Source organism: Carassius carassius, chromosome 16 (assembly GCF_963082965.1).
Source record: "Carassius carassius chromosome 16, fCarCar2.1, whole genome shotgun sequence".
Lineage (NCBI taxonomy): Eukaryota > Metazoa > Chordata > Actinopteri > Cypriniformes > Cyprinidae > Carassius > Carassius carassius.
In genome coordinates, this window is record NC_081770.1 from 6,631,768 (window position 1) to 6,652,971 (window position 21,204).

Genomic DNA, 21,204 nt, shown 5'->3' on the forward strand with positions numbered 1-21,204 from the left:
TTTGTTTTCTTTTAGAAAAAAACCCTAACACAACAACACACACTTGGTTTTCTCATAATTAAAAAAAGAAAAGTGCAGCAGTGGTTTTGATTTGTTTGATTGTGTGATCTGTTGTGTGAGCGATGTCGTCACTGCTGGTTTGTGGTCAGTTTGTGATCAGCGTGTGGTCGAGGGCGGTTTTCCATTCTAGTGCACATGATGCTTTATACAAAACAGCTTTATCACTAAAATACTGAACCATCAATTCTGAAAGGACTCAAATTAAACAGTACAATATGAAATATATTTGTGTATAAGCCTCATGATGTTATATACAGTATACTCATGCTGTGATTCTGCTGGTAACTCAGCTAGTTTCAGTAATTATTTATTTTAGCTTCAGCATAGGAGGAGTTGTGGTTTCTAAGAAGACTAAATCTAGACATCACACATTTGTTTTATAAAGAGCATCCTGTGTTTGTCAGCTAATCTCTGTGAGTGATTTTACGAATAAATGTAGTGTATGGTTCACTCTTGTGATATTCTTATAGGCTTTAAATGAAATGACTGCAGACAAAAAGGGATCTGAAAAATCGGCCTGACACAAAAAGGCATTTCAGTCATGATAGTCTTTTAGTCAAATGGCAGAGTGTGAAGATGTCCTATGATGCACACATACAGTTGTGGTTAGTTCAGCAATTTGTAAGTGTGTTTCTGTGTCATCTTATTCTTAATGTCATGTGACTGTTGACTGCTGATCAAAAAACACACACAATACACAGCAGATCTACTTCTGTCAGATAATATGTAGCTATAAATAGATCTTGACTATAAGTCGCTATCTTTGCCACATGCACGATTTGTAGATGGTGATAGAATATGAGTGTTATTATACTTTTGACCTTGAGTGCAAAGAGCCCACCTTGTTACATTAACTCCATTCACCAATGAATGTCTGGTTGGGATAAAAAACATTACAATTGTTTTTTTGCACTTAGTGTAAATAGCATGTTTTATAAAGGAATCAGATTTTTTACTTTGTGTAAAGACCATTACACAATTCTCTTGGAAGATAACACAAATTCAGAAGGCAAAATAAATGAACAATAATATACACACGTTATTTCATTTCATAATTAGTGGTTTGATTTGAAGTTTAAAAAATGGCGCCATCTGGTGGGTTTTTAACAGCATTATAGCCTCTCAGATATGAGAGTTTTTATTTTTTTTAAGTTAAAAGCTCACACCTCAAAGGCAAAGACTACAGTGAAATGCCAGAGATCTTCTTATGAATAAACATTTCTCAAATCTCACAGGCAGTCAAAAAATTTCAACTTTTATTTTGGTTCAACTGAATTAATCAGATTCACAGGCTGCTGGTTAATATTCACAGTTTTATTCATGTGTCAGTTTGAGTCAGGTTAAAGCTGCTGTGGTCTGATTTCTCTTCATCTAATGTGGTTTGCAGGACAAACAGCTCCTGCAGTAGCGTGTCTATTATTAGATGAATGCGGTCAGTGTATCTGTCAGTCTGTGGCTGAAGCGTTTCTTCATTTCATTCTCTCCTGCTTATATGAACCAAACATTCAGAAACATTCAGATTCTGTTCCACATAAAACATATTTACAGTAAAATAAAATGATTCCAACAGTCAATTAAGAGTCAGAAGTCAAACAAGATATTATCATGCATCATTGATGAACTACACAGAGTGACATCTGATCATCTCACAACACTATTTACAAATATCTAAATTAATATTCATGACTTAAACATTTCATTCTTCTGCTAGTTTTCATTCAGCACCAGAATTCATTAGAGAACATAATAATTATAAAAAGAAATCTGCATGACTTCCTGTGTTCAAGGAAGTGGCCGTGTGAGAATAAACTGTGACAGAGGTTCAGTCTTATTGAGGAAAGACCACGCACACACACACACACACACACACACACACACACACACAGCATTAGTTCAGACGTGTTTCAGACATTATAAGAGTTACTAGGATTCAAGTGAATTGATGAAGAAAATGTTTCTCAGATTAGTTTTGTTCAGTTTGTGGCGTCTGCTTGGTGAGTTTGAAATGTGTTTATGACTTCAATTGCTTCTTTTCTACCATGTTATAAAAAATAAAATGGTTAAATGATATAAGGCATTAAATGATTTTAAAGATTTAATCTGTGACAAACTCTCTGTTCTTCAGGTGTGTTTGCTGGTTTAGATGAAGTGAAGTCAGTGTCAGTGCTGGAGGGAGATTCAGTCACTCTAGACTCTGGTTTTACTGAAATGATGGATGATGATATGATTCTGTGGAGGTTTGGATCTGAAAACACTTTAATAGCTCAAATTGATATACTGGCAGGCAGCATTATTCTATATGATGATGTTCTTGATGAAAGATTCAGAGACAGACTGAAGCTGGATTATCAAACTGGATCTCTGATCATCACAAACACCAGAACTGAACACACTGGACTCTATCAACTACAGATCAACAGTGTGAGCAAGAGTTTCAGTCTCACTGTCCACGGTGAGTTAAATATTGGTTTCACCTGTTTATTTGCCTGTAAATTATTACATTAATTTGATAATTGAATGATAAAATAGCTAAATAATTTCAATTAAGCATCAGTTTATTCTTTGTTACTTGTCCATGTGTAATAATCTTTTATAAATGTGGAGAGAGAAGTGAAGATCGCTGTCAAATAATAAACTCATCGACTGACTGATGCTGCAATAAACACTTCCTGATCTAGTCAAGTTTGTCTCATGTTTTCAGCTCGTCTTCCTGTTCCTGTCATCAGCAGTAACTCTTCACAATGTTCTTCATCATCATCTTCATCACAGCAGAATTGTTCATTGTTGTGTTCAGTGGTGAATGTGAGTCATGTGACTCTCTCCTGGTACAAAGGAAACAGTTTATTGTCCAGCATCAGTGTGTCTGATCTCAGCATCAGTCTCTCTCTACCTCTGGAGGTGGAATATCAGGATAACAACAGCTACAGCTGTGTGATCAACAATCCCATCAGAAACCAGACCACACATCTGAATATCACTCAACTCTGTCAACCTTGTTCAGGTATGACAGGCTGAGATATGTGGATTTTTTTTTTCCATACAATGAAGTTCATAGTTATTTAACATAAAGTCCAAATAAGTCACACATGTGCAGCAGCGCTGATATAATTTACATTTCTGAATCCATTTGTTGATTTTTACAAAGACTGATAACTTAAGATGCCAGAAAGAATGAGTAAAGAATTATCATTATTTACTCATGTCTTTCTAAGCAAGGTGTTTTTTCTTGGAACACAAAAGGAAGTTTTGCAAATATATATCTCGATATAGGTTGGTTGTGTTTTTTTTTTAATAGAAGTCCCTGAATCAATTTTATCATTGCTCTCTCTCTCTCTCTCTCTCTCTCTCTCTCTCTCTCTCTCTCTCTCTGTCACTCTCCTTTATAATTATTACTATTGATTAATTAACTTTTTTTTTTCAGAAGTGCATGGATGTGATACTATCGAGCCTGTGATCCGATTGGTCGTCACTGCTCTGATGGGCGTGGCTTCTGCAGCTGCTGCTGTTCTTCTGCTCAATGACGTCAGATCTACAAGAGGATAAAAGAAAACAGATGAGATATCATAAATATCATAAAAAGAAGCGCAATCAAACTGCAGCTGGGTTATTTTTATTAGTATATAATAAAAAATAAAAAATAAAACAGCTAACCAAACAAAACACAATAAAAACATGATTTTTTTGCAAATAAACTCTTCATTTGTTTTATTCTGTAGTGGCATCAATTTCATATTTGTTTGTTAATCACTTTTTGTAATATGTTTGTTTGTTATTTACTTCATTTATGTTTTGTTGCTTTGAGATTTTAATTTTGTTTATGTGCACAGACACTGCAAATGCTTGCAAAATATGAATGTAAAATATTAGATATCATACTAACAAATATTCGTAGAGAGAGAGAGATCTATGAATCATAGTGACATGAAAACAACAAACTATGAATTCAGACTGAACAATTACTCAGTTGGTCTGTATCAACTGATGTTTGAAGCACATTAAGTATTATTAGCTAATCCTCAAATTATGACATGACATACCTGACAAATTCTGGATTCAATCAATGTACTTCAGTCCAGCCCTGAGTAAGAGGCGTAGAAAAGGTCTATATTTTATCTTACGAAAAAAATAAATCTGTATTTATCAAATGTGTGCATGCGGTACACAATCCTAGTACAATTTGGTAGATCCCACACTTTGCGTTAATCGTTCTTACACACTTGTCACACACACATCTCTGCAAACACACTGTGGATAAATGAGGGACCTTTTCTTTTCCACAACAAACTCATAATTATATCTTCAGAGGTGGAGAATATTATATTGATTCCAGTTGAAAAGGTTCATGTAGCGTGGATTAAAAATCATATACAGAGTAAATCCTTTTCACTGAAAGTGTTAAAAATAAGATTAAAAGTTGTCATAGATGTGATGATGATGTGACGCTGAAGTCCATGGAGGGGTAGTTCATTTATAGCCTAAGTTAAGTTTTTAAGTTCAGCTGCTTTTATTTTGGCTTAAAAATTCATCAAAGTTATATTATTTTGTGAAGATCATCTTGATGGACAAACCCTGTTAGTTTCATGAACTATGATTGAAAACAAAAGTTTATATTTTGCAATAATCCAAAAGCCTATGGAAAAATCCCATTGGTTTTTTGCTGAGGGAGTGATGTAACTGTATATAACAGTAACATCAGTGTTTAGAGTATCACAATCTCTCTCTATCACTGACACTGCATCAGCAAAATGCAAAGGGAAGGGAAGTCGTGGCCTAATGGTTAGAGAGTCGGACTCGCAATCGAAAGGTTGTGAGTTTGAGTCCCGGGCCGGCAGGAATTGTGGGTGGAGGGATTGCATGTACAGTTCTCTCTCCACCTTCAATACCACGACTTAGGTGCCCTTGAGCAAGGCACTGAACCCCCAACTGCTCCCCAGGCGCCGCAGCATAAATGCCTGCCCACTGCTCTGTGCGTGCGTGCGTGTGTGTGTGCGCACGCACTTTGGATGGGTTAAATGCAGAGCACAAATTCTGAGTATGGGTCATCATACCTGGCTGAATGTCACTTCACTTCAAACACTGGAGAAGAAACAGAAACTGTTACTAAGACTTGCTGCAACTATTCAGACCTTCACTGGTTAAAAACATTATGTCAAGACTAGACTAGAAAGAGATTTAATGGACAACATCCACAAAATGTTCATAAAATCAAGTGAGTTCGTATCTGAGTTCAGTGAATCCACATCTACATTTATGTTTACTAATGTAACCGATACTTTTTTTCCAACGTGACATACAAAAAAAGTGAATAATTTTAATGAGACAATAACACACTTTCTAGAATACCACACGCTAAAATGAATATTTAATTGTGTATAATAGTTTTATTATTTATAAAAAAAATTATTAAAAAAAAACATGATGGCTGTCCAAGGTGCCAATTATTTTGCACATGGTTGACTAACAAGTCTTAGAGTGTGTTTTAGAGAGGAAGTGTTGTTGAACACATGGGTCATGATCTGATTCAGTCTTCAGTCTGGAGGAAGTCAGCAGATAGTTCACAGTGTTAACAGCTTGTTCTCTACACAACTTTACTGCAAGCTTTAACATTTGACTGAAACTATTTCATATCATTGAACTGATGATGTTTCACACACTGCTCTTTGGCTGTTTGTGCTGTTGCCGTCTGGTTGGTAAGTTGCAGACTTTTATTTATTTATTTATTTATTTTACATTTGCAAGTTATTTTTCGTGGAGCTCTTATGAATTCAAACCCACCATCAATAAATAAACAATTCTGTCTGTACAAAGACAAGAGATTGTAATAAATACATATCTAATAGAACTTATGCCTGTTAGGCTGTTTCCTTGATTTTAAACAGTGTTGTCATGATCACTTTTTATAAGTAAGTTTGAGTGTAAAAGTTGTCAATTTAGTAAGAAGTTCAGCTATAGTAAGAGTTAGTTTGACATGTTTAAGATGCGAAGGCACTATTATAGTGTAGGGCACTAGGACCTTGGTTTATGTTAAACTACTTTAAGTACAGCCATTGAAACAGCTTTGAACATGATTTTACATGGGGAAATCTGAACTGTCACATGTATAGACATCAAAACTCAGTCTAATGGTGACAATCAATGAAAAAAAAGACTCATGCTACAGTGCATGCTGGGTATCATAGTGCCAAACTCAACAATAGCACCCAGCAGGTATTATTGCATGGATGTGATTTGAGCAGATGAAGTCTTTGAGCAAAAATTATAAAAAAAGTGAAGCTAGTTTTGACGAAAGCTCATGCAGCACATACACAACAATTAAACCCAGTCCAGTCCAAAATTGTGTCTGAAATAAGGTTCCCAGTCTAAAAAAAATAAATGTAAATGCAACTCAAGAGTTTGTGTAAAAGAAGTGATTGAACCTAATGAAACTGATGAATAAAACACAGGGCTATAAATAGAAGAGATTAGAAAGAAACAAAACTAGACACAGATGAAGGGGAAATCAAAAGCCACGGAAACCTAACACTAGAAACTAAAGAAAACAGAGCTGAACCAGGAATAGAGAAAACTGAAACAACAGAACTAAAGGAGCATCTTTTGGTACTTCTTACTTCCTAACACTCTGTCTTCGGTTGCAGACTCTGCTTTACTCTCCACCGCTTCATTTTGAGCATGTGCTTGAGAATGTGGCTATTACTCCATGTTTATGGTTAATGTATGCTAGTGTGTGTATGTCTTGAGGTGTGAAGAGTGTGTGTGTGTTCTTGTGAGTATAGTGTGTGATTGAAAGGATCTCCACAATTTCACTTCCTCTATATGAGAAACAGTTTTACTGTGAAATAAAGTGCAGAATATAGGAATGCTACACTTTTAACAAATAATTTTCCAAGATGATGTTTTGTTGCAGTGAATTCATTGAAGAAACCTTTTTGGTTCCCCCCCAAAAAACTTTCAGTGAACCGATCTTAAACGAAACAGGGTACATAACATACACAGTTTCACCTAATCTCATGTTAATCTTGAGTACCTATAGAGTAGTACTGGATCCTTCATATATCCAAAAAGTCTTTAGTATTATCAAATTTATAAAAGAAAAGTACAGCTTTCCGATTCTTTCCGGAAAATCCCGAGCTCCTGGAGGCGTACCGTGAGCGGAGCTATAATACTGATGTGTCATGTTGTTTCCATTAACATATATTCACTTATGTGCTGATTTCCAACAAAATACAGAAATCTGATTCAATTTTACTTACATGAATGGGGTCTTTTATCACAGGGACGGCTCCATGTTTTAATAGCAAACGATGTGCAAATCCAGCGTCGACTTGGGCCTTGTTTATAAAACATTTGTCACTCAAATGAACAGAACACACAAACGCACTTGATACACTCCATTGCTGCCCCGGAAAAACAAACTGCATCCACTGTTCATGTAACGATGGGTTCTTAACATAATATAATGTTGTAATAAATTTCATAATCTAACAACAATTCCTTGCACCCAGGAAGTTTGCCGTGACTAGCCTGGAACACTACAAAGTCGTGAGTCATGGTTTGAAGTCGTGACTTACGGGCTCAAAAACCTGCCTGGAATGCAGCATTGTACCAACCCGGAAGTAAGATTTTCGGCACAGAAATTCTCAGTCATTTGGCCATGTTTAGCGTGAGAATCCATCTCTTTAACACTGTGAACAGCTCTGAATACATGAAACACCATTGTACCCCCCCTTTTAAGGTTCTTCATGGAACTATTGATGCCAATAAAGAACCTTTATTTTTAAGAGTTTATTGTTTGAAAAAAAGATCTTATTGATTGAATGGGAGATGTTAATATCATTTACTATGTGTAAATGAAATATCCGATTGATATTCAGCTGCATATGCCTCTCTATATATCCGTGCAGATTATTTATCAATCTGTCAATGTCAAGGACACAATCAAGTAAATTATTTTTAAAATAAAGGCATTGCAATATTATTGTACAGTTATCAATTTTTGGCAAATACAAAGTCATGAGGCTGCAGTTTCCTTTTGTGTGAAATCTGTTCTGTTTGGGATGCAATGGAAAGAGTCTTTTCTTTCCTTATCCTAACATTCATCCGAGGTAAACTGCTTCTTGAATAAGAACAAATGTAGGGCGGGGCTTAATTTTATTCATGGGAGGTAATTGGATGGTTGTGGTTTGCTGTTGGACAATCTCAAGTGAGTGACAAGTTGCCCCGCCCTCGTGCCAGTAAACACATCATCAGAGAAAAGATGTAGCTGTTAGAGGGAAGACAAGTTATTTTGATTAAAGATTGTGAGGGCACATGGATAAATAATAATATATATATATATATATATATATATATATATATATATATATATATATATATAATAATGTTGTGCATGGATACATTTTGATTTTGTGCTGGCTTTAATGGGAAGTAATTCATATTTATCTACGTATATTAAAAGCTTTGGACAATGCTTGACAGGTTAAATTTAACGTAATTGAGATATTTGCATTTTTATATGGCAAAACAAAGCATTGCTCTCCATCTACAGTGGCCAAAATTATTAATATTATTTAATATTTAATTTTTTAATGCCATCTATTCTTTTTTTTTCATTTCCCCCTGCTATTTATATTTTGTTACATGACTATCTGCAGCAACCCCACAAATACAAATGTAAAAATTTGTCACGATTTTTGTGAAAAACTGAATATACATACTGAAAAGACCCCTGATCAAAAGCGAATATATGGTGTACCTTGGGGCATCTTGGTCGCCAAAATGTGGAATATTCATATTCATATTTCAAGTTGCGTTGCACATTTTCCCTTTGCATTGTTTAATTGTATAGAACAATGCTCCAAATGTTTCAGAAACACAAATGTAGAAATATTTGTCATGCCAATAAAACGCCATGAAATTTAAACTGAGAACTGAGTAGCACCGTACTTCACCTTTAACTATGTTTAGTGTTGTTTTTAAAACACTTGAATCAGTGTTTCTGCCACACTGACCTTGGAATTTATGTGCTTTTATTTAAAGGAGCCGTTCACCCAAAAATCATCTTTCCCCTTATATTGTTTGAAGTCTGTTTGATTTTTATTATGCTATGTAAAATGAACAACAATTTCAGGCAGAATTACAGACTCAGTTGATATTCACTATCATCAGTGGGAGAAAATAAATAAATACAAATCTGAAAACCAGGTGATGCTCCCCTCACCAGAGGTTTGCAAAATTTGAGCTTGCCTCTCCCCTTGCAGTTCAGCGCCTCTGCATTGCTCAGGAACCTTTAGGTACACACGCTAAGCTCTGTGTACTTTCTGAAAACCACATGGTGGCCAGTGTGCACGTGAACACTTTGTGCACTTTCTAAAATCAACGTAAGTGGTAAGTGTGCATGCAAAACTCTGTACACTTTCTGAAATCCTGTATGGTAAGGGTTATGCGCTCCACCTCATTCCCTTTCTTGAGATGATTAGACCTTGGTTCCTTCGGCTCCATTCAGCCAATGTGTATTTGTTTATACACTTCAAGCATCGCTTCCCTCAACATTTGGGGCTATTTGGGCGATTCTCGTGGTAGTTTAGCAGCGTTCCCTTTTTCCAAGAAGGGTCACCTATGAGTGTGATACTCTGAAGTCGTGGCCTAATGGTTAGAGAGTCGGACTCCCAATCGAAAGGTTGTGAGTTCGAGTCCTGGGCCGGCAGGAATTGTGGGTGGGGGGAGTGCATGTACAGTTCTCTCTCCACCTTCAATACCACGACTTAGGTGCCCTTGAGCAAGGCATCGAACCCCCAACTGCTCCCTGGGCGCCGCAGCATAAATGGCTGCCCACTGCTCCGGGTGTATGCTCACAGTGTGTGTGTGTGTTCACTGCTCTGTGTGTGTGTGCATTTCGGATGGGTTAAATGCAGAGCACAAATTCTGAGTATGGGTCACCATACTTGGCTGAATGTCACTTCACTGAATTCGGAGTACTCCTCTAATATGAGACTGAGTTCTCAGTTTTTTCCCTAGAGCGGTCCAGCATTATTTCCACAGATCGAGTTGATGACTCTCAAACATACTGTTTTGAGATGCACCATTTAATCTATGAGCTGCTCTATCAGAGTGCCACGAAAGCCCATCCTTAGAACAGTATTTGCAAATCCATGCTATGGTAAGTGTGCACGTAAAGTCTTTGCGCAGTTTCTGAAATCCACACTGTGGTAAGTTCGCATGGTAGTATTCTGCATTGTTCCAAAAATCCTATATGGTGATTGCTGCGCGCGGTTGCTTCGTGCTCTTGAATCGGTAAAAGCCCCGTTCATCTTGGGCACCACTCCACCTATGTATCCTAGGATACCTATCTAAACAGGGTGTTGCTACTAGAGATCTGTTGAGACAGCTACTTCAGCAAGCTTATGCAAAGCAAGTGGTAAACCCTGTGTGACAGGTAAGACTTATAAAATGCTAAGTTCTTAGTCATTTCCCTTTAAAAAAATCTTTCCTGATTCCAAGCCTTCAGCTGTACCCCGGGCCGAGGCCCTAACAATTAAGTTGGGTGCACTTACTGCCTCCTAGTGGTGACAGCCCAAACAATTCACATCTAATTCTGGGTACACGCTGAAATGTAATCGGGCTGATTTTGGGCCGATATACACACTTCCGACAATCCTAGCTATGTCCAGATTATCTTGATGGTTCTACAGGTTATTTAATCAGATTTTTTCTTGGTGTGAGGTGTGTTAAGAGTGTCCGAACCTGATCGGAAGAATATCGGAGCAACCCGATCGCGTATCATAAATATTAATCATGTTTAATATTTACAATCAGAAATCCTGATGTGTGTGGGGAACCCCGAGGACAAATCGCGCACGATCTGGAGATTATCACGTGAAACGAAACAATATCCAATCAGAATGGGAGATGATGGAAGACGGAAGCAGTCATGGCACAGCACAAAGTGAAATTGATGTGGACAGCAGAGATGGAGGATCAGCTTGTTGATTTGTGGCAACAGCACGTGTGTGCTGTCTTTGTCACATCATGGCACACCACACACTATAGGAGCAAAAGGGTCAAATCTAGGATTTTTTGTATCCTCATGTTTGTATCACATTTTGAAAATCTTATAAGAGGTAAAAAATGTTTTGGTGTGTACCCAGCATAAAGAGCACAGACTACATCTGATTTCAGGATTTAAAAACAACAGAAATCTTAATCTGTGTGAAATCTGTTTGTTCTCCAGGTGTGTTTAGTGAGTCAGTGTCAGTGATGGAGGGAGATTCTGTCACTCTGAACATAGATGTTACTCAAATACGTAAAGATGATTATATACTGTGGAAATTTGAAGCTGAAAAATATCTGATAGCTCAAATCAGAATAGATCATGGAGTCTTTAACACATTTAATGGTCGCGATGAGAGATTCAGAGACAGACTGAAGCTGGACAAACAAACTTTATCTCTCACCATGTCAAACATCACAACTCAACACGCTGGAGATTATAAACTAGAAATACACCGAGCGAAACTGTTATCAAAAACATTCAGTGTTTTTGTCTATGGTGAGAAAAGATCATTTGTCTTTCAAATATTTTTATTTTATATTTTACATGCACTGTAAAAAAAAAAAAGTTGCGTCAACTTAAAAAAAATAAGGTAACTTATCGCAAGCGCTTTTTTGAGTAAACTTAACAAACAGGGACTAAAGTCCACCCAACTTAAAATAACTTAGTATCACAAGTTGTCACAACATAAATAGTCATGTTAACCTAAAAAATATCAGAACAAAATATTTTTTGTTTACTGAACACAAGGCCTATTATCTATAAGCATACACAATTTTAAAGTGAAAAAAGTGACATGACAATCAGCCAAGTATGGTAACTTATACTCAGAATTCATGCTCTACATTTAACCCATCGTGCACACACACACCATCATTTATGCTGCAGCACCCAGGGATCAGTTGGGGGTTTGATGCTTTGCTCAAGGGCACCTAAGTCATGGTATTGTCGGCCCGAGTTTCAAACCCACAACCCTAGGGTTAGGAGTCAAAGTCTCTAACCACTAGGCCACGACTTCATATTATTTAAGTAGTCTAAATAAATTTAAAAGACCATACCACGGGTCAAATAACTTTTTTTATTATTGAAAGTTTGTGTCCAAAGCACAAGGACATACCAAGTCTTGTATATTACCTTCTTTACTCAATGCATTTTACACTGAACTCAACACATGGTACATAATGCATGTTAACCCTCTGGAGTCTAAGGGTATTTTTGGGGCCTGGAGAAGTTTTGTCATGCCCTGACATTTGTGCTTTTTTCAGTTTCTTATAAATATCTAAATGGGTAAAGTCTAATCTCACTGTAATCAGCACAAACTGGGCTATAATAATATAAGAAATGCATGTATGTACATGATTGTGTTTTTGAGAAAAAAAATATTATGCGTGGTTAGTGAAAAACTAAAAATGTTAAAACACTTGAATAAGGCAAAAAAACACATAAAGAACAATGGTTCCCGGGATTTTTGAGAACTGGAGCTTGTAGCCTAGAATTTTTCTTTCTAAATGATGTGAAAATCATCTTGTTTACTCACTCACAGAGAACAATATATTGATTTAAATTTTCTAAGACACTTTTTGTTGGTAAAAGTCATATGCGAGTAGGCGTCAACTACCATGAATATCATTGTGATTTACACCTGAGAAGACAAAGGCCTGCATAATGAGCTGCATAATGAGCCATTCAGTCATCTGTGCCACTGAGAGGAAGGAGTTACAAGAAAGAATGCAAGAACAAAATAAATCTATATAATTTTATGTTTGTAGTTTATTTAGAATATATTTAATTATCCCACAACATAATTTAATATCCACTTGGGGGTGCAGTTAAACAGTTTATTAGAAACAATCAAAGCTGACTTTCAAACAAATTATTTGGCATGCTTACTCCAGTCACACAATCCTTCAGAATCCTTTTAACAATCTTATTTTCTACAAAAAAAAACATTTATTGTTATTATTTTTATCATTATTATTAATGTTGAAAAGAGCTGAGAATATTTTTCTGGGTTTTTAGGGGGAATAAATTAAAAGAAAAGCATGTTTTTACATTTGTGACAGTTATCTATTTGTTACATTTATATTATTTACATCAAGCTTTTGAATGGTATAGTATTGTATATTGTTATTGAAACTTCATAATGTTTCACTTGATTACTATACATTTAGTCAGGAATTATAGTTTGGAAAAAGTATTTGGAAAAAGTCTAACTAGTAAAATGTTTACATGTTATGTGAAAACTAGTACAAGTATATAAATAAATAAAAAGAGACTTACTCATGTTTATGATCTCTGCTGAATAAAGTGCTGCATTCTTTTTTCTGAGGAAATCCATTTCTCAAATCCTCAACCACATGACATCTTTTTGGGGTGAATTATGTCTTATTCCTCTCATCGCGAAGCAAACAGTAAAATAAACACTTGAACAGGCTCGCTGCTTTTTCTTCTGTTATGGGCGTATTCAAGCCGCGCGCTTCAGTTTGAATCTGAATAGCGCGTTCAGCGCGGGGGCGTGGTCACATTAGATATAATGAAGGGAGACTTGAAAAACAGACATCGCGTTGTTTTCATATGGATTACTTTATCACAGAATATCTGTTTTCGGCGGCACTTGTTTAGTTTAAAAATAGACATGTCAAGCTTTCTATAGATATCTCCCCCATGTATTTTCGTTGAGTATTCACGGAGTTACAGTTCATTTTAATGACTTGTTTGTAAATGAAGATAAGCGCAGACAAAGGCTGCAGACAGCACACCTTGTTTGTTATCTTTATTTTATAAGTGCACAAAGTTTTGTTGTTATTATGTCTGTATCCAAAAAAAAGTAGACCCTTTACAGATTCGATTGATGTATTGCTCTTATCTGTACGATTAAAACTGAAAGTTTAATTTAAGGTCTTTTCGGGGTTATCAGGAGAAAATGACTCAAAACGTGTATCCGCGTTAATCGACTCGAAAGGGTTAAACAATTCCAGTGTTAATTATACATTCATACGTTAGCAGTCTTGTGGCATGAAGTCACATGTATTTAACATTTTTGTTTGTTTTTAAAGGAACTATTATGTGAAAATTTGTATATTGCATATTTTAACATCAACCTAATCCACTGGGCAAAGTTACGTCCAGTGGACATCTTTTTATGTCTTTGCAGACGTTGAAAAGATGTCCACTGAGGAGACAGAATGTTTTTATGACGTCTTTTTTTAAAATGTGTTTCATGTCTTCTGTACGTCCGATATAGACGTTCACAGATCCTCCTTACAAGGTTCTGTGACTTTATTTCTGTCAGACATCTAGAGAAGCTCTTATTGAGAATTAACAGAGGTTTAAATGTTGATATTTGATTCATTTGAAGTCACCATTGTGGTGATCAGTGTTTGGTTTAGTTGGGATCTTGGTCCAGTTATTTCTTGTGTTAGCTTGTCTCCTGCTGCTGTAACGGTGTATTTAAAAATGCTGTTTTTGTGGCAAAGAAAGACAAGATGTAAGAGAGCTCAGGTGTTATCAGCTCTTTGTTGGTGATGAGAAAGTCATCACATAATAAGTATTTGAGATCAAAAAATAAGTTTTGTTTGATATTTTTAAATGGCACCCGGAGCAAAATATTTATTTTGAAGATGGACAAAATGAATGCATTTGAAATAATTTGAGTAAAAGTTTCATGTACTCACACACACAGACTTCTAGATTTAGCATATGCATCACAACAACGGTGACAATCAAAAGAGCTCCATAGCACAAACTCATCCTTATTTTCCAGCCTTTTTTGTTCTGATTGTCACCATTGATGTGATGCATATCCAAAATCTTGATGTCTGTTTGTGACGACGATAGGTTTTCTAAAAATTATTTTTCTACAAGGTTTCTATCCATAAAAACCAATCCACAGTCGCAATAATACAATAACATCTTATTTTGCTCAAATTTGTAACCATTACAAGCAAGATGTGTAGAGTACACTTGATCTCAACTCTCTTTTCCACAATAAGAGTGCTTTATAACACACAGTTACAACAGAAAGAGACAAGCTACCATCAACAAAGAGCTGATAACACCTGAGTTCTCTTAAATTTTGTCTTTCTTCGCCACAAAAACCGCGTTTTAAAATACACCATTACAGCAGCAAGAGACAAGCTAAAACGAGATGTAACTGGACCAAGATCCCAACTAAACCAAACACTTTTAGTAAACACAAATGAATCAAGTATCAACATTTAAACATCTGTTAATTCTCAATAAGAGCTTCTCTAGATGTTTCACAGAAATAAAGTCACAGAACCTTGTAAGGAGGATCTGTGAACGTCTATATCGGACGTACAGAAGACTTCAAGCCACAAGACTGCTAACATATTAAGGTATAATTAACAATGGATTTGTTTAACATGCATAATGTGCCATGTGTTGAGTTCAGTGTAAAATGCATTGAGTAAAGAAGTTAATATACAGGACTTGGTATGTCCTTGTGCTTTTGACACAAACTTGCAATAATAAAAATAGTTATTTGACCCGTGGTATGGTCTTTTATTTATTTAGACTATTTGAGCAATATAAAGTTGTGGCCTAGTGATTAGAGAGTTTGACTCCTAACCCTAGGGTTGTGTGTTCGAAACTCGGGCTGGCAATACCACGAATTAGGTGCCCTTGAGCAAGGCACTAAACCACCAACTGCTCCCCGGGTGCTGCAGCATAAATGATGGTGTGTGTGTGCACGATGGGTTAAATGTAGAGCATGAATTCTGAGTATAAGTCTCCACACTTGGCTGATTGTCATGTCACTTTTTTCACTTTAAAATTGTGTATGCTTATAGAGAATAGGCCTTGTGTTCAGTAAACAAAAAATATTTTGTTCTGATATTTTTTAGGTAAACATGACTATTTATGTTGTGACAACTTGTGATATTAAGTTATTATTTTAAGTTGGGTGGACTTTAGTCCCCGTTTGTTAAGTTTACTCAAAAAAGCGCTTGCAGTAAGTTGCCTTATTTTTTTAAGTTGATGCAACTTTTTTTTTTTTTTACAGTGTGATGATTTCTTACAGTTAAAGATGATACACACTCATTGTGAACATACTCAACATTGTTGATTAGTTTTGTCCAGACTTGTTTATTGTCTCATGTTTTTAGCTCATCTGCCTGTTCCTGTCATCAGCAGAGACTGTTCTTCATCATCATCTTCATCTTCATCACAGCAGAATTGTTCATTGTTGTGTTCAGTGGTGAATGTGGGTCATGTGACTCTCTCCTGGTACAAAGGAAACAGTTTATTGTCCAGCATCAGTGTGTCTGATCTCAGCATCAGTCTCTCTCTACCTCTGGAGGTGGAATATCAGGAGAAAAACAGCTACAGCTGTGTGATCAACAATCCCATCAGAAACCAGACCACACATCTGGACATCAGCAAACTCTGTCACACATGTTCAGGTACAGCAGCTCTAGTGCATTTACTTAATTTGTTGATTTTACCAAGACTGTAAACTTAAGTTGCCAGAAATTATAAATGAGCTTCTACCGTCATTTGCATGTCTTTCTAAACAGTCTGAACATAGGTTGACACTCCAGGAGTCAGAAAGTAAAAGTCCTGCCATATGTTTATTTCACCCATGAACTCAGCAGCTGATTTCACCAGAGGAGGAATCAAGTCATTCCTTCCAAGTCAACAACAAATCTCAAGTTAAATCCCAAGTCCTCAAGGAGTTAAAGTTAATGAGATAATTAATTGACTAATTAAATGATGATTGTGCATTAGTGATGAACACCTGCTGTTATTGAGAATTACAGAGGATCAGATGTCAATGTTTTTTGGTTAAAATTATGCCACCATCATGGAGATAAGTGTTTGATTTAGTTGTGCTCTTGACCCTTGAATAGTTGTGCTGGGTTTCTCTCTGTAGCTCTACATATGTGGTGTTGTAGAGACAAGAGATCAGTGGTATACAATAAACATATAGGACCAATGAGCTGATGACTATATTCAAAATAATGTTTTTTAGTAAGTTTATATTTTGATTAAGTATCCCAGTGAAACTACAGCACCCAAAAAGATACTACAACAGTTACAAAGAATTGATTTTAAATCTGTGTAACACAACTCAAAATTTAAACTCCACTGATTTTTAGACACACACAGATATCAAGATAAATGATCATGATTAAATGCATAATCCTAAACAGTTTTTTTCCTCATAATATTAAGTTTGATGGTGCAGTCACATTTTTTTAAAGAATAATACATTTGAATCAAGATCCTACAGTCATCAAAAGCATAGATTACCTGCTAGTTTGTTTCTACATTGCATAAATGTTTGCTTAGAAGCAAACTTATCAAAACTGTTAAAAGGCTCAAGAGCCCAAATGAAGCAAATACTGACCATAGTCATGGTGACAAAGTTATTTTTTATTTTCCTTCCAACTGATTTCATCCAAGACTGTGCTTAAAGTCAGTTATAGCTCTTGTGTTTCTCTTTTCTTCAGTGATGTTAATTGTTAACAGTAGGTGTTCATCACTAATGCACAATCTTCATTTAATTAGTCACATAATTATCTCATTAACTTTAACTCTTTGAGGACTTGGGATTTAACTTGAGACTTGTTGGTGACTTGGAAGTAGGGCTGGGCGATATATCGAACGATATGATCATGCGCATCTAATCAGTAAAGCTGCTTCCGTGATCACCGCTAAAATCGCCATCACATAATTGGAGTGGCATTTAATAGACAGCAGAGGTGGGACTTTCAAGTCACAAGCAAGTCTTTAAGTCATATCCAAGTCCTCAAAGGGTTAAAGTTAATAAGATAATTAAGTGACTAATTAAATGATGATTGTACATTAGTGATGAACTTCTGCTGTTAACAATCAACATCACTGAAGTAAAGCGAAACACAAGAACTACAACTGAATTTAGCCACAGCCTTCAACTGAAAAAAGAAAAAAAAACACTATGCCACCATAATTGTGGTCAGGGTTTGCTTTAGGTAGTGTCTTGACCCTTTTACTAATTCGAAGCCATTTGATTCAAAACAATTTCAATATTGTTTTCGCAACAAACATGTATGCATTGCTGAATCAAACCTTGTAGTGACAGATGATCTTATGCTTTTTCTGCTTATAACTCATGTTGACTTGGACATCGTGAGATAGTCTTCTTTGGATTGTTGACTGACATTCAGCTTTTACCAGAGTTAGGACTTTCAAGTCACAAGCAAGTCTTCAAGTCATATCCCAAGTCCTCAAAGGGTTAAAGTTAATGAGATAATTAAGTGATGATTGTGCATTAATGATGAAAACCTGCTGTTCTTAAGAATTACAGAGGATCAGATGTTGATGTTTTATTGGTTAAAGTGATGCAACCATAATGGAGATCAGTGTTTGCTTTAGTGGGACTCTTGACCCTTGACTGTCATGTTAGATCTCTTTATGTAGCATTGCATGAGGTGCTGTAAAGCAGAAAGAAGACATTAATCAGTATGAGATAGGTGGTCAGATTACAATCAAATTAGCATTAGATCTATTTAAGTTTGGCATAATCAACCCAGTAAAACTACACTATGGAAAAAAAATTAAGTAAATTTTAAATCTACTAAGTGCATACAAAATTTGAAAAACTATACTCTGTAGACACACACAGACATCAAGAACCAGCATATGACTCTCAACAGTGGTGACAATCAACAAAATGTTGCATGCTGGGTAAAACCTTAGTAAAAACTCCCGTCATGCACTGCAGTATGAAAAATTGTCACCACTGTTGAGGATCGTGTGATAAGTGTGTTTGTCTAAAAACCTGAACTGATTGTCTCCTTTTGTGTCTTTCAACATTGAAGCATTGTGATTTTTTTTTTTACTTCAGTTCAGTAATAGCTGAGTGTCAGTCTACTATCCAAAGATAAACACAATTTCATGATGTTCAGTAATCATGAATTATAAGCAGAAAAAGCATAAAATCATCTGTTACTGCAAGGTTCGACTCAGCAATGCATACATGTTTGATGCGAAAACAATATTGCAATTGTTTTGAATCAAATTGGTTTGAATTAGTAAAAGGGTCAAGACACTACTTAAAGCAAACCTTGACCACAATTATGGTGGCATAGTGTTTTTTTTTCTTTTACTTTTTTTTTTCATTTGAAGGCTGTGGCTAAATTCAGTTGTAGTTCTTGTCTTGGTCAAGACACTACTTAAAGCAAACCTTGACCACAATTATGGTGGCATAGTGTTTTTTTTTTCTTTTACTTTTTTTTTTCATTTGAAGGCTGTGGCTAAATTCAGTTGTAGTTCTTGTGTTTCTCTTTACTTCAGTGATGTTGATTGTTAACAGCAGATGTTCATCACTAATGCACAATCATCATTTAATTAGTCACTTAATTATCTCTTTAGCTTTAACCCTTTGAGGACTTGAATATGACTTGAAGACTTTCTTGTGACTTGAAAGTCCCACCTCTGATAGACAGAGCCGTAGATCGCTGACAAGCCACGCCATATCGCGTTCATTATCGAAGGCGATTCATCTGCGATAATGAACGCGATATGGCGTGGCTTGTCAGCGATCTACGGCTCTGTCTATTCAATGCCACTCCAATTATAAGCAGGTGATGGAGATTTTAGCGGTGATCACGGAAGCAGCTTTACTGATTAGATGCGCATGATCATATCGTTCGATATATCGCCCAGCCCTAGGCTCTGTCTATTCAATGCCACTCCAATTATAAGCAGGTGATGGAGATTTTAGCGGTGATCACGGAAGCAGCTTTACTGATTAGATGCGCATGATCATATCGTTCGATATATCGCCCAGCCCTACTTGGAAGGAATGATTTGGTTCCTCTGGTGAAATCAGCTGCTGAGTTCATGGGTGGAATAAACATATGGCAGGACTTTTACTTTCTGAATCCTGGAGTGTTCACCTCTGAGTCTAATTATCTTTCTTTTGTTGAGAAGAAAATGAAATATGTTCATATGAGTTCATGTCAGAGACTAAAATCAGCTTTTCAATCTCATTTCAATTTATCATTGGTTTAACTTGTTTTTGTTTTTTCAGAGGTTCATCTCAGTTGTTGTGATACAGTTGAAGCTGCGATGCGATTGGTCGTCACTGCTCTGGTGGGCGTGGCTTCTGCAGCTGCTGCTGTTCTTCTGATAAATGACATCAGATCTGCTAGAGGTTAAAAGAAGAAAACAGAGCAGATATCAAATATTCTCACATATATTGGATTTTTATCTTAAAGATGACTATATGTGTAGTCTAATTGTTTAATGATGGCAAAATGAAGCTTTGCTAAAACAAATGTCACCCTTTTAACATTTCTTTTTCAACTACTCCTTACTTAATTTTTTATGCTGAATTTTCATTTTGTTTCATTATTATATGCAGCAACCCCTAAATAAAAAAGTAAAATTATTTGTCGCAATTTGTCCAGTGCTCCTTCAAAACCATGACTGAGGTGAGACCCTTTAGCAAGACACCGAACCCCCAAACTGCTTCCTGGAGCCACAGCAATAATAGCAGCACTATTCTCCGGGTGTGTGTGTTTGATTGTTTGTTTGTTTGTTTACTACTCACTGATGTGTGTGTGCGCACTTGAATGGGAAAAATGCAGAGCACATATTTTGGGTATGGGACACAATACTTGGTCACCTGACTTTCACTTTCATTTATTTTATTTCAGTCGATTTCTTTTAAGTCAGTTAGTTGTGTTTTTACTCACCTCTTCACTTTTTTCGTTCTTCTTTTTCTTTCAGTGATTCTATTTGTTAAAAACATGTGTTGAATAATGAGCACTTAATTATCTGATGTACTAAAAAATGCTAACACTCTGTAGTGTGCACACTGAGCAGTGTTCATTTAACACTGATGATTGTGCTGAAGAGTAGAGCCGGTGTATAAGGCAAAGATGGAGCAGAAAACATTGATGGATGGTGCTTTAGTTAAAAGGCAGTAACTGTGTAGTTTCCAATGCAGTGATGTCTATCACTGAGTTACATTAGTTCAGACGTGTGCTGAAGGTTGACTCCAAGAGATTTGAGTTTAATTGATGCAGGTTTAATCATTTATTAAGCGAGTCAGTTTAAAATATAAACACAGTATAAATATTAGTTTT

At 36.1% G+C, this 21,204-nt stretch overlaps 1 protein-coding gene across 2 annotated transcripts; it reads left to right on the forward strand.

Annotated features, from left to right (window-relative positions):
- Nucleotides 1-1,862: 1,862 nt before the first annotated feature.
- On the forward strand, nucleotides 1,863-20,299 carry LOC132160307 (transmembrane and immunoglobulin domain-containing protein 1-like). 2 transcript variants are annotated; one of them, XM_059570071.1, is made up of 5 exons: nucleotides 1,863-2,054; nucleotides 2,186-2,297; nucleotides 2,388-2,512; nucleotides 2,762-3,061; nucleotides 20,145-20,299. In XM_059570071.1, exons 1-5 carry the CDS (start codon nucleotides 2,003-2,005, stop codon nucleotides 20,270-20,272), a joined length of 717 nt encoding a protein of 238 aa, XP_059426054.1. In that variant the 5' UTR covers nucleotides 1,863-2,002; the 3' UTR covers nucleotides 20,273-20,299. The 2 variants fall into 2 exon arrangements, with proteins under 2 accessions (XP_059426054.1, XP_059426053.1); XM_059570070.1 differs by lacking the exon at nucleotides 2,762-3,061 and adding an exon at nucleotides 16,234-16,530 and having other exon boundaries at nucleotides 1,891-2,054; nucleotides 2,186-2,512.
- The last annotated feature ends 905 nt before the right edge of the window (nucleotides 20,300-21,204 follow it).